Source organism: Carassius auratus, chromosome 9, assembly GCF_003368295.1.
Source record: "Carassius auratus strain Wakin chromosome 9, ASM336829v1, whole genome shotgun sequence".
Classification (NCBI taxonomy): domain Eukaryota; kingdom Metazoa; phylum Chordata; class Actinopteri; order Cypriniformes; family Cyprinidae; genus Carassius; species Carassius auratus.
In genome coordinates this window covers 26,935,788-26,947,416 of record NC_039251.1, presented here as the reverse complement: position 1 = coordinate 26,947,416, position 11,629 = coordinate 26,935,788, and the positions used below count along the sequence as shown (strand labels likewise).

The 11,629-nt window shown below is 36.4% G+C and overlaps 1 protein-coding gene across 4 annotated transcripts in view; it reads right to left on the bottom strand.

The window, feature by feature from the left end:
- Positions 1 to 893: 893 nt before the first annotated feature.
- Positions 894 to 11,629, bottom strand: part of LOC113108919 (unconventional myosin-XVI-like) — a 222,370-nt gene continuing 211,634 nt past the window's right edge. For 2 of the 4 annotated variants that reach the window (XM_026272343.1, XM_026272342.1), the window contains exon 35: positions 894 to 3,354. In XM_026272343.1, coding sequence (XP_026128128.1) covers positions 3,178 to 3,354 — 177 coding nt within the window. In that variant the 3' untranslated portion in view covers positions 894 to 3,177. The remainder of the gene's footprint in view (positions 3,355 to 11,629) is intronic. The other 2 variants (XM_026272341.1, XM_026272344.1) reach the window with 2 other exon arrangements.

Genomic DNA, 11,629 nt, shown 5'->3' with positions numbered 1-11,629 from the left:
AATATATTTTCTCTTAAAGAAAATAGTCAAAAACTTTTTTTTTTTTTGCCAGTTGACTTGAAACTGTGCTTTATTGCTGTACAGGAATTTTATGAAACATTTTGAAACAAAATATGTACCAAGACATTATTTTTTTCCCCTTTTCCCACAAACATGTATTGAAGAAATACGCCTATTTATATAAAATGTACAGAAGGAAAAGAAAAAAGAAAAAAAGAAAACACATTGACTAAAAAAGGCTGCAACAGACATGATTAATATTTTGTTGATCTGAGCAAGCACATGAATCTGAATGAGTTTGATTTCACCATCTTGGGATGAATATGTCAGTGTTGTAGTAAAGTAGAGATCTGATCAGTCGACTGAGTGAAGACCGAGACCAGCAGACAGTCGAGTCTCAGTAAAGATCAAGACAGGAAATATGGTTTTGGATTTGGTTTTCTTGACTCGAGCTCAACCCCATTCTGGACACGTTTTTGACTCAGGATCAAATAAACTGGTCTGGACTACAACACTGGAAGATGTTCTCTACATACTGATCATGGCCAAACCATCTATGGCCATTAGTCTGCCATCAAAACAAGAGGTCCATTAAATCCAGGCCATATTGGGGTGAAAAGAAGTTCATAACATCATGTTCGAATGGTTCCACAGCACCAGTTAAGACAAAGGGCATGATCCAATGATGTTTATATCTCCACAACGTATCATACTTAGCACAGAAAAACAGACAGACGGGGCGTGTACATAAGAGATCTCATGCGTTAACATATGTCCCCTTTTCAACAACATAGTAGAAAAATGGGCTCATACTTTACAGTTCTTTTCTTTTTTCTTTTTGCTTTATAGTATTGATAGCAAGTCAATACTAGACATTATAAAATAGCATATTCTTTTTTTTTTTTTTTAGTTTCAATAAATAAATGTTTCAAATAATAGTATCATAACCCTGTTAAGCAGTAGCGATGCAAAGCAGCTGTGGATCAAACCCATGAAGTGAGTTCCGGTCTCCGTCTGCACTGGCCTGCACAGTGATTTTAATATGCGTCTCTGATCTGCAGTACTGCACAGCAGTGAAAGATGCTTTTAAACCACCCACCGTCCAATGGAATGGGGAAAGGGAATATTCACATTAGTTGGGAAGAGAAGAGACAGAAGAAGATTTGAGATTCACAAGCCTTAGCAGCCCATTTTAGAGTTTAGAGTCCGTAATGATTTATAGAACCAGAAAGAATGACTCACAAAACTAGGACTTAAATGTCTCTGCAATTGTTGATTTGAATGAACTGTAGATCATTTTTCACACCAAAAAATAAATTAGTGTTTCAATACATCATTAAAAACAACTGGTTGTATAACCAATACATAAGAAGTCACTGTTTTCTTAGATGTATATACATTCAAATATTGAGACCGAAGACCTTGACATGGATCATTGTGTCAAAAGGGGCGGAATTGGCTTTTTTTTTTTGTGTTAAAGTGTTACTTTTGGGGAACTTGTTTTTCAGGACGCCACCTTCAGGATAAGGACACAGGCATGAAGTAATGAAGCCTAAATGAAACACAGCAGCAAAGTGCAACTTAAACATACTTGCACAAACACAAATGTTCTGTACAATACATTAAATTTCTTTTTACATTTCGAGGATTGGCCGAAGTCCTGTTGGAGATGGACAGCGACTAAAGAGTTCACCATGAATAAACAATCATTATGTACTAAAATGATATTCACACTATAAAACCCACCACCTTAGTCCTTCTGTCATTGCATCCTTGAACATTCAGAAATATGTTTCCATTATAAAGACAATAATTTGCCAATAAACACTCGCAATCTGTAGATAATCTATCTAGTCAGTCATACCAAAGTCAACCAGAAGGTCAAGTTCTGTTTATTCTCAGAAAAGCGCCTGCACTTCACGTACATGGCTGTGCTTATGGTGGGTCTCCTGCTGAAAACCCATTGTTCAAGGTCCAAAAATATTTACCCAAGGTCTTTCAGGTAATAAATCTGTATGTGCACACTGTCTGGATAAACTAAATGCCTCAAGGCCTCTGTTTGGAGGCATCTGCGTCCCTTCACAAATTAGGAACACTTAGAAAGATAAATAGTTGAAACTTCAGTTAGACTAAAGGTCATGTGCTGTTTGTACAGGTTGTCTACTAAGGTACGGACATGCCACCATACAACCCAGCTTTCGTACAGATGCACCTTTGTGGAAAAGTCCAAAAACGGTTATAGGAGCTTTTTAGAGTCACATCGGCAGTAATATCTATCACTATTGATGACTGTTCCATCTTAAGGTGTATTTGGAAAATTGTGCTCTTTAACCATTCAATATAAATCAGGAGTCTTCAAGTTTGTCGACATCTTGTGAAACGTTTCAGTTATGTGTTGCGGAAGTGTGCGCACATTAGCCTAGAATGAACGATGAATGCAGTCCAGAAGCTGGTGGAAATGCTGTGGACCTGTGATGTTACTGGTGATTTCCCTGAACCCTGACCTCTTCGTAAGGTCACAACCTGTGTGTGATGGTTGCCACCTCTGATGGAGGGTAACCAAAGCACCTGAAAAAGCATGAGGTGTAGCTGCTTCTCTGAACCTGAAGGAGGACTTTGTTCGCAAAGCTAGTCCTAGGAGGTCAACACAAGTCTTGTAAACTTTAAGGTCTGTCGCATCCACGTGTCTCGAGTTGGGAAAGAACTGGCACTTTTTACCCAACCAAGTCAACGATAAGCACATGTGGAGCGACCAGCACCAGGGTTTAAAACTAAAATATGGCCCACAATGTAGACTATAGCACACAGTTCAGATGCATTTGCACAGCCCTAAGATAGCGTCAATGAGTTGCAATCAAGGCAATGTTATCTTCCAAAACAGAGTGATGTTTAGGACACTGCGAATAGGATTCATAAAAGTCTGACAATGACTTTATATTTTGAAAGTTGGACTTGACATGTTATTAGGTGGCCATTAGTTGGAGAGACAGTGTGGAACAATTTTCCAAGGAACCTTTTATTCTTTCAAGAGAAGTGTAGATGCCCTACTCTCCTGAGTTCAGAGTCTGTCTCTGTTTAGAGGACTCCACCCCTATGTGAAGGGCAAATCATAAGAAAGGGCCATCGGGCCTAAGGAGTGGGGTTTAACTGAGGTATAACTCAGGAAGACCACAATCTCTAGGGCGATGATTTCTTTCTGGGACTTTTGGTCTTCACTGTTAGAGTGGGTGAGGTGTTTGTGTGGAGCCAAGCATTCTGCCAGTCCGGTCGACCATCCCAAACACTCCTCCGCCAGCGCAACAATTCCTGCAGAGTGGCCCGCTGATCCCCACATGCACGTGACCTCTGAAGCACCTGAGAAAATGACAGAAAGTAAATTTTTAGTATGGTGCGTAATGGATGCATCCCCAACCCTGCTTCTGGAAGGCTTCCTTTCTCCACACTTCAGGTCCAAACCTGGCTGGTTCAGGTGTGTTTGATTAGGGTTGGACTCTGCAGAATGGTAGTCCTCCAGGAGCAGGGTTTGTTACCCCCGATCTACACTACTTACCACCAATTAACATAATACCATTGACTTCCAATATAATTTAGATTGCAAAATAATATGGTATATAGGTAATACACAAAGCATCAGGAAAAGAAATTAGACCAGTAAAGGTATTGGGTCATAAATAAAAAGGATGAACATTCTATTAAAAAGAAAGTTAAAACACATGTGCCATGTTCTTAAAAATGTAATCCTTGTATTTATGTTGGTTTAATTGTAAAGGTAACAATCAATGGTTTTAAAATATTTTCTGTATACTGTACCTTGATACATGTGAATGCACACAACTGTTATAAAATGCTTTTTTCAAGGTATAAAGTATTCTTTACAAATATCACAAATTATTAATCCATAAATATCATTAGGATTTTGAGGAGTTCTGAACCTGAACTAACTTTGTTACGATGAATCCATAATAAATACTTGCAAGGAACATACAATTCTATACAGTAAAACAATTAACAGTAAAACCAAACAGACGCATATTGAGGTATAAGTCATTATATGGACAAATTGAGTTTTATTTAATTAAATTAATAGTGACCTTTTTTGTACACTTACTGGGTGAAAGAGAAAGGCTAATACTTGGTGCAAATACTTGGATAAGCAGAACCAGTAACACTTTAGATTAGGGAACTTTATTCATTCTTAACTAGTTGCTTATTAGCACGCATATTACTAGCATATTGGCTGTTTATTAGTACTTCTAAAGCACATATCAATGTCTTATTCTGCAATTCCTTAAACATATCCCTTTACCTAAACGTCGCTAATACTAACAACTACATTGCTTACTCCATTAATAAGTCGTAAATTGGGATTTTACTGAGGGAAAACTCTTGGTTAATAGTGAATGTGTTCCCAGAACTCAAGTGTTACCAAAGGGCCCATTGATGTCTAAAACCCTCTCCTAACAGCTGCTGCTGGATGCAACCAGCATAACTGCTATCCACACATACACAAAACCAGCCCATGGGCGTCTCTCATCCATCATACAAGCGTGATCAATAAACAGATAAATCAATCCAACCCAATCATCTGCAGCTGGTAAATGCCACAAATGGAACAGGACCTCCTGCTGTGCATCTGATCCATTCATGACGGATGCAGGGTTGAAGGAAAGTCACATGGCTTTAGTTTGGTCAAAGAGAAATCCCCTGTCCATTTGTTCACTCTATCTAATACTACGCCCAACTGAGTCTGATGGCACCAAGATACTGACATTTGTTATTACTGTTGAAGTTGAAGCTTACAGAATCCTTACAAACAATCTTTTAAACATAAAGATGGAGCTTAAAGGGATAGTTAACCCAAAAATGAAAATTATGTCATTAATAACTCACCCTCATGTCGTTCTAAACCCTTGAGACCTCCATTTATATTCGGAACACAGTTTAAGATATTTTAGATTTAGTCCAAGGGCTTTCTGTCCCTCCATTGAAAATGTATACTGTATACTGTCCATGTCCAGAAAGGTAATTAAAACATCATCAAAGTAGTCCATGTGACATCAGAGGGTCAGTTAGAATTTTTTTAAAGCATCGAAAATAGATTTTGGTCCAAAAATAGCAAAAACTACGACTTTATTTAGCATTGTCTTCTCTGAGTCTATTGTGAGCACGTTCACAGCACTGCAGTTTAGTGATATCTGGTTCGCGAATGAATCATTCGATGTAACCGGATCTTCTTGAACCAGTTCACCAAATCGAACTGAATCGTTTGAAACGGTTCGCATCTCCAATACGCATTAATCCACAACTTAACAGTCAGTGTACTGTTTGAGTAAATGAATTACTCCGGGATATTGGTTTATTTTAACTCTAAGGATTAATGCTTATTGAAGACGCGAACCGTTTCAAACGTTTCAGTTCGATTTGGTGAACTGATTCAAGAAGATCTGGTTACATCGAGTGATTGGTTAGCGGACCGGATATCACTAAACTGTTGTTCTGTGAATGCGCTCACAACAGAACGATGCTTCAAAAAATTCTAACGGACCCTCTGATATCACATGGACTACTTTGAAGATGTTTTTATTACCTTTCTGGACATGGACAGTATACCGTACATACGTTTTCAATGGAGGGACAGCAAGCTCTCGTACTAAATCTAACATATCTTAAACTGTGTTCCGAAGATGGATATAGTTCTTACCGGTTTGAAACAAAATGAGGCTGAGTTATTAATTATATAATTTACATTTTTTGGTGAACTAACCCTTTAAGAAGTACAAATCTGGGCTGTTGAACTGGATCAAACCCTGAACCCATAACTGTCCCATTACTGCTAAATAATATAACCATTATAGCTGAACAGCAGAATTGGGTGGGTAAACAACCCATCTGAGACATTCAGTTCTTTAACAACACATTGACAGAATATACTGCAATTCAGGCTATGCAATTCAAATGCGTTGAGATCTCTAGAGGTTTCCAAACAAGAAATGGCCCCCATTATGTGTTAGTGTTCAAATCCATCGGAAGCAACTGCATAAGAATCCAACCATGCAAATATCTAATTATTTAAAAGGTAAATATATAGATGCATTTTCAAATAATATATAAAATTTTCTTAAGTCACTGTTTTTTTTTTCTTTCTTGTTTGAAATGTAATATTTGCCAGAATGATAAGAAAAATAAACTTAAAAAAGAAATTAATAAATTATGAGGAGATTAGATTTTTATGATGCTCCCTGTGGTTCATTAAGTAACTATAACATAAATTTATGTTAACTGAAATGAAAAAAGTAAACTTTGAAATTGTATTTCAGCTGGTACCCAAGGGAACTATAACTAAAATAAACTTCAAAAGTAAATAATAATAACAATATATAATACATAAAATAAAAACAGGGGAAAAAAATCTAACCATTAATAAGAACCAATATAATACCTCATTGATTATGTAAAAAAAAAAAGCAACAAAAAATTAAAACCCTGCACTTTGTTAAACCCCTCATCTCATTACAATGGGAAAATATGTTTGCTAAGGTTTAAGGAAGTTTACAGTGCTTGAGCCTTTAGAAATAAATCTGATTATCATTGTTAATCTATCTATCTCTACACTAAGAGAGCGTTTAGGAAGATACAGGAGCTGATCATGCAGTACAGAGTGTTGGTAGACTATCTGGAATGACGTAACGGGATGCCCTGGCCTAATTTACTGGTTCACTCTGCGAGGGAACTCATCCGGAAACATCATGAGAGTGTGTGAGTGCAGTGGAGATGCTACAGTACAGTAGAAGCGTATTGTATTAATCCAGGCCATCTACAGAGCCCCACACACCCACGCACTGCTCGAAAGTACTGATCCATAATTTACACCTATCTGTCGCCTCTCAGTTCTGACATCACTGCACTAGCAGAGTAGAGACACAGCGATGGCACACAGTGTACTGAACCCGAACAAATCGTGAGCACACACAGTCAGCCAATCACACACACCCATTGAGACCAAGAACGACATCTGTGTCAATCACTGCATTCACACCTGTAATGCTATCTGGACGCTGCACAAAGACACAAACAAAGCACCTGGATCACATACAGCTATTCATATTCAAGCACAGCAACCATTATGTTTAACCTTGCATTATTTATGCGCTTCATCAAAGGGCACACATGCACACTTAGAGATGTGGATACAGACAGGCGGGCTACATGACCACTTGTACTCCAAATTTAGCCCAGCCTCTCAAACCATCGGGGACATCCAGTTCTTTGACATTCAGCTGACAGAATATTCAGTGATTCAGGCTTTGCAATTCAGATGAGAACGGGTCTCTAGGGATTTCCAAACAAGAAACGGCCCTTATTACAGCTAGTGTTCAAATCCATGTAAAGCACCTAGATAACAAAGTCAGTCTTGTTTTAAGAATAATATTTTTCAGGATGATGAAAAAAAAAAAAAAAAAAAAAATCGAAATTTACATTTACATTTAATCATTTAGCAGACGCTTTTATCCAAATATAGTGAAATAAAGTGTATTCTGAAAATAAGTTTTTTTTTTTCTTTCCCCTTTTTAAATTAGTTTAGATATGTTTGCTATCTTTATTTTACCTTTGAATTTTGTCTATTGTTTAAGCATTAATTTTCCAATATGGTTAAAAAAAGGCTGAAAAAAAAACAAGATATGTTTATATATTTATAATGTCAATACATATTTTCTGAGGAAGCGTATAACGTATTTTACCTTTGAAATCTGAATCTTGTTTTAAGCATTAACTTACCAATATGGATTAATTAAAAATAAAAATAAATGTATATGTATATATATATGTATATGTATATATATATATGTATATGTATATATATATATATATATATATATATATATATATACATACACACACACACACACACACACACACACACACACACACACACACACACACACACACACACACACATATATATATATATATATATATATATATATATATATAAATATAATCAAGATATATTTATAGTGTCAAGATATATTTTCTTAGGAAAACAAAAATGTATTATGGGAATATTTTAAGCATGAATATGCCATTGCACATTCCAAAGACATATTATATGAAATGAAGTATTATTTTTCATATACAATTCATAATTAATGCTTTAGTTTCTTTTTTTCTCTAAAACAAGTCGATCAGCTTACAACATTTAAAAAATGATGTTAAAATATTTTTTATGTACTCTACCTTTGTTTTTTTTTAAGCAAAAGTAATTAAAGTAAATAAAACCAAAAACTAAAAAATAAGTAAAAATGAATCAATCTAAAAAATAAAAAAAAACTATTTTATGGTGAGATTTTTAATTACATGTTTACTGCAAAACAAGACCAAAATACTGATTACGATTTTTTTTTTCTTTTATAACTCTCATTTCAACTGCATGCAAGTTGAAAATCCTAAAAGAACACACAGCAAAAGCATGTGCCAAACCAAAGGGCTGTAATTTTGAAAGTGTGCATTTAAATAAGGGCAGCTGGTCAGTAGTTTCAGAAGAAGGGGAGGACACATGGAAATATCCTGTCCCTGGAGAGAGGGGGTGGCCCGTGGCCTGACATTCAGCCCGGCTAACCCCTTCATGAGATATAGAGCTGGAACTCAATACAGGTCATGCCTGAATGTCAGCGCAGTGAAAGATCAGCGGGGACACATGAGGCTCATCACGGTCTTATCATCCATGAGGCGCCTGCACTGCATTAGCCCCACCACCTACTAAAGCAATCTTGATACAAGGGGCAAAGGTCAGGGAATCATTATTAACACGCATATTATGGGATTTTTTCTCTGCTGGGGCATTCGGCCCAACATATAACTTGCTCTCTCCACCTTTAATTTTCTTTCTATTGTCCTTTATATGAGAGAATATCTAGGTTATGTCTTATCTGTGCTGTATGCAGCAACACTGGATACTTTTCATACTAAGGTGCAGTAACGACAACAGATAAAATGGCTTTACATGGCTTATATGCTTTTCAGCATTTCTCAAAATGTCCTTAGCGTCTGCTACAGACAGCAGTTTTCAACTGGTGGCTTACAACCTAAAAATGTGTGTTGTAGGTCTTTTCGTATAGGATCATAAGCAGAAAAAAAAAAAAAACTATCAAATGGATCTCACCATATACTAACTTGAGGTGGTGAAATCAACAGGCTTATTAACTTTTAAAAGGAAGGGGAAAAATTTCCAATGAAATGTAATTGTCGGCCACAGTGTGCTTTGTTGAATGAATTACTGACTACTGAGAGCATGAAATTGTAGACATTCAAGAAAGCTAAAATTGTCAAATGTCCTATTCAGCTTGTTTAACAATTCTGAATATTGGTCTATGTAGTTTACTGTTTGATTTTAAAACCATTTTTACTTCTAAATGATAAAAAACTTAAAAGCCACAGGATGCCCAGTATAAAATCTGGGTTGTAAAATAAAACCATTGTGCTATATATAGACATGTTTTCAGAGAATATGCTGTAATAGGGAGTATATACTGTACACATTGTGGTCTATAGAGAGATGTGTGTAACTCTCTATCCAGGCCATGCAGATGTGCAGTTGGGATTCTCCAACAGTGGTTTTATCAATCAACCCTTTAAGAAGATTATAAAGCTCTCCTCATCCCTTATCATGTCCCGCCCCTCTACAAGAACCATAATCCCATGGGATCGCCTAAGAGTGGCCAGTCATGTACATATGTGTGTGGGGCCTTCAACTCTCCATTACGAGATATTGTTAGTAATCAGCTGGACAAAATATATAACACTATAATATATAACACCACTTTTGGATATTTTACTGCAAATATCTTACAAATTGTACCTTTAATCAAAAGTGATTGACCATGATTGTCATGCACATTTTGTCAGTAAAGCTGGTTCTGTGATTAGTAGTAAATCTCCATCACCTGCTTTCAGGTGGAGCAGCATTTACTACACAGAGCCATAGTTCTCTGACAAGCTATGCAAATATACGTTCATAATTGCAAACGATATAATCGTAGGATTAGGAAATGAACAAAATTGTTTGCAATAATGACAGCGGTTTGTGTATCTTCTTGATGAACTACTGCTCTGTGTAGTAAATGCTGCAAAAAAAAGAAAATAAAAAAAACATATTTAATAACATGTTTTCACTCCAAACTCACTTCATAATGTCAGTCGAGTGTTTGAAATAAATCCTTCTGTGAGATGATGTGGCTTCTTACTAGGGTTGGAGCAGAATATTAGATTATTTGAATATTCATTCGTTGAGTTGGCATTCGATTTGAAATTTTTTGATTCTAATAATCTTTTTTTTTTTTTTTTTTTTTTTTACACCTGGCATCCCATGTGAAATGGTCTTCATTCGCACTTGAATATAGATGTTTTTTTTTTACCAGATAACGAATGAAAGATTGACTCGTTCTCGAGTCAAGAACCGGTTGCATCGGTTTTCGGATCACCAGTACACTGAACCGAGAACCGTTTCCTTCGGACACGTCCGATTCCAGAACCGAGGAGCTGATGATACTGCGCATGTGTGATACAGTGTGAAGCAGACTGACACACAGAGCGTCTGAACCAAACTGGTTCTTTTGGCAATTGATTCTGAACTGATTCTGTGGGGGGGGGATAACTAAACTGTACCGTGTATGCAGTTTTGTAAAACTTACCAATCAGTCCACATGGATGTAAATTGACAATCTGTACCCACAGTTTAAAATACGTCCCCACGAATTGTAAAACCTAGCACACAGTTAATTTATTTTTCTTTTCCCAGAACCTAGGTTGGCTTCGTAGAAAAAGTCGTTGTTTTGGGCTTCTTTTCACAGGCCTGGTTGCTTATTTGTCTCCTGAGATCTGGCAACACTGCCGGTGAACCATTTTTATCAACCGGTTTATTGAATCGAACTGTCCGAAAGAGTTTCCACACACAGTTCACACAAACACTTGAAAATGCGCACATTTAATACAGACATTATAGCCTACATGTAATATAGAGCGGCCCGCTCATTTTAAGATGCACATCAACATTAAAAATCTTTTATAGTCAAATTACCCAATACATCTATTTACGAGACGTATCAGTAATGATAATGGTCACATTTCTAATAATAAAAAAAAAAACATATGCAACCAAGGCCAAATTATGAAAAACATAAAAGATTAATTCATTAATGTACATTAGTAATCGTTATAGATCTTAGTGAAACTGACGATAGAAAAATGGACTTTCTTACGTTTCCTTGTGGTTCTTGAAATCTCGAATGAAATTTGACATTGTCATGTCGGATATTCTTGCGTTGCATATTTTGCATTTTTATTGGCACGGTCCAGTTCAATATATAACCAAATGAGACTATTTGTGGAGCTTGACTACTGTCTGCCATGTTTGGCGCGGTTTGAATTGTGCAGCGTTAGAGGCACAGACGCTGATTAGTGGTGCTGACGTCATAATAATATTTTTTTTATTATTCATTTTATTGCTGATTGTTTATTATACGTTCACGTCATTGTCGGGTCTTGCACTTGTAATAAGTAACTTGTTCAAGTCAAAGTCAAGTCAAGTCATTTTCATATTTAATCAAGCAAGTCGCAAGTCCTGAAAATGTGA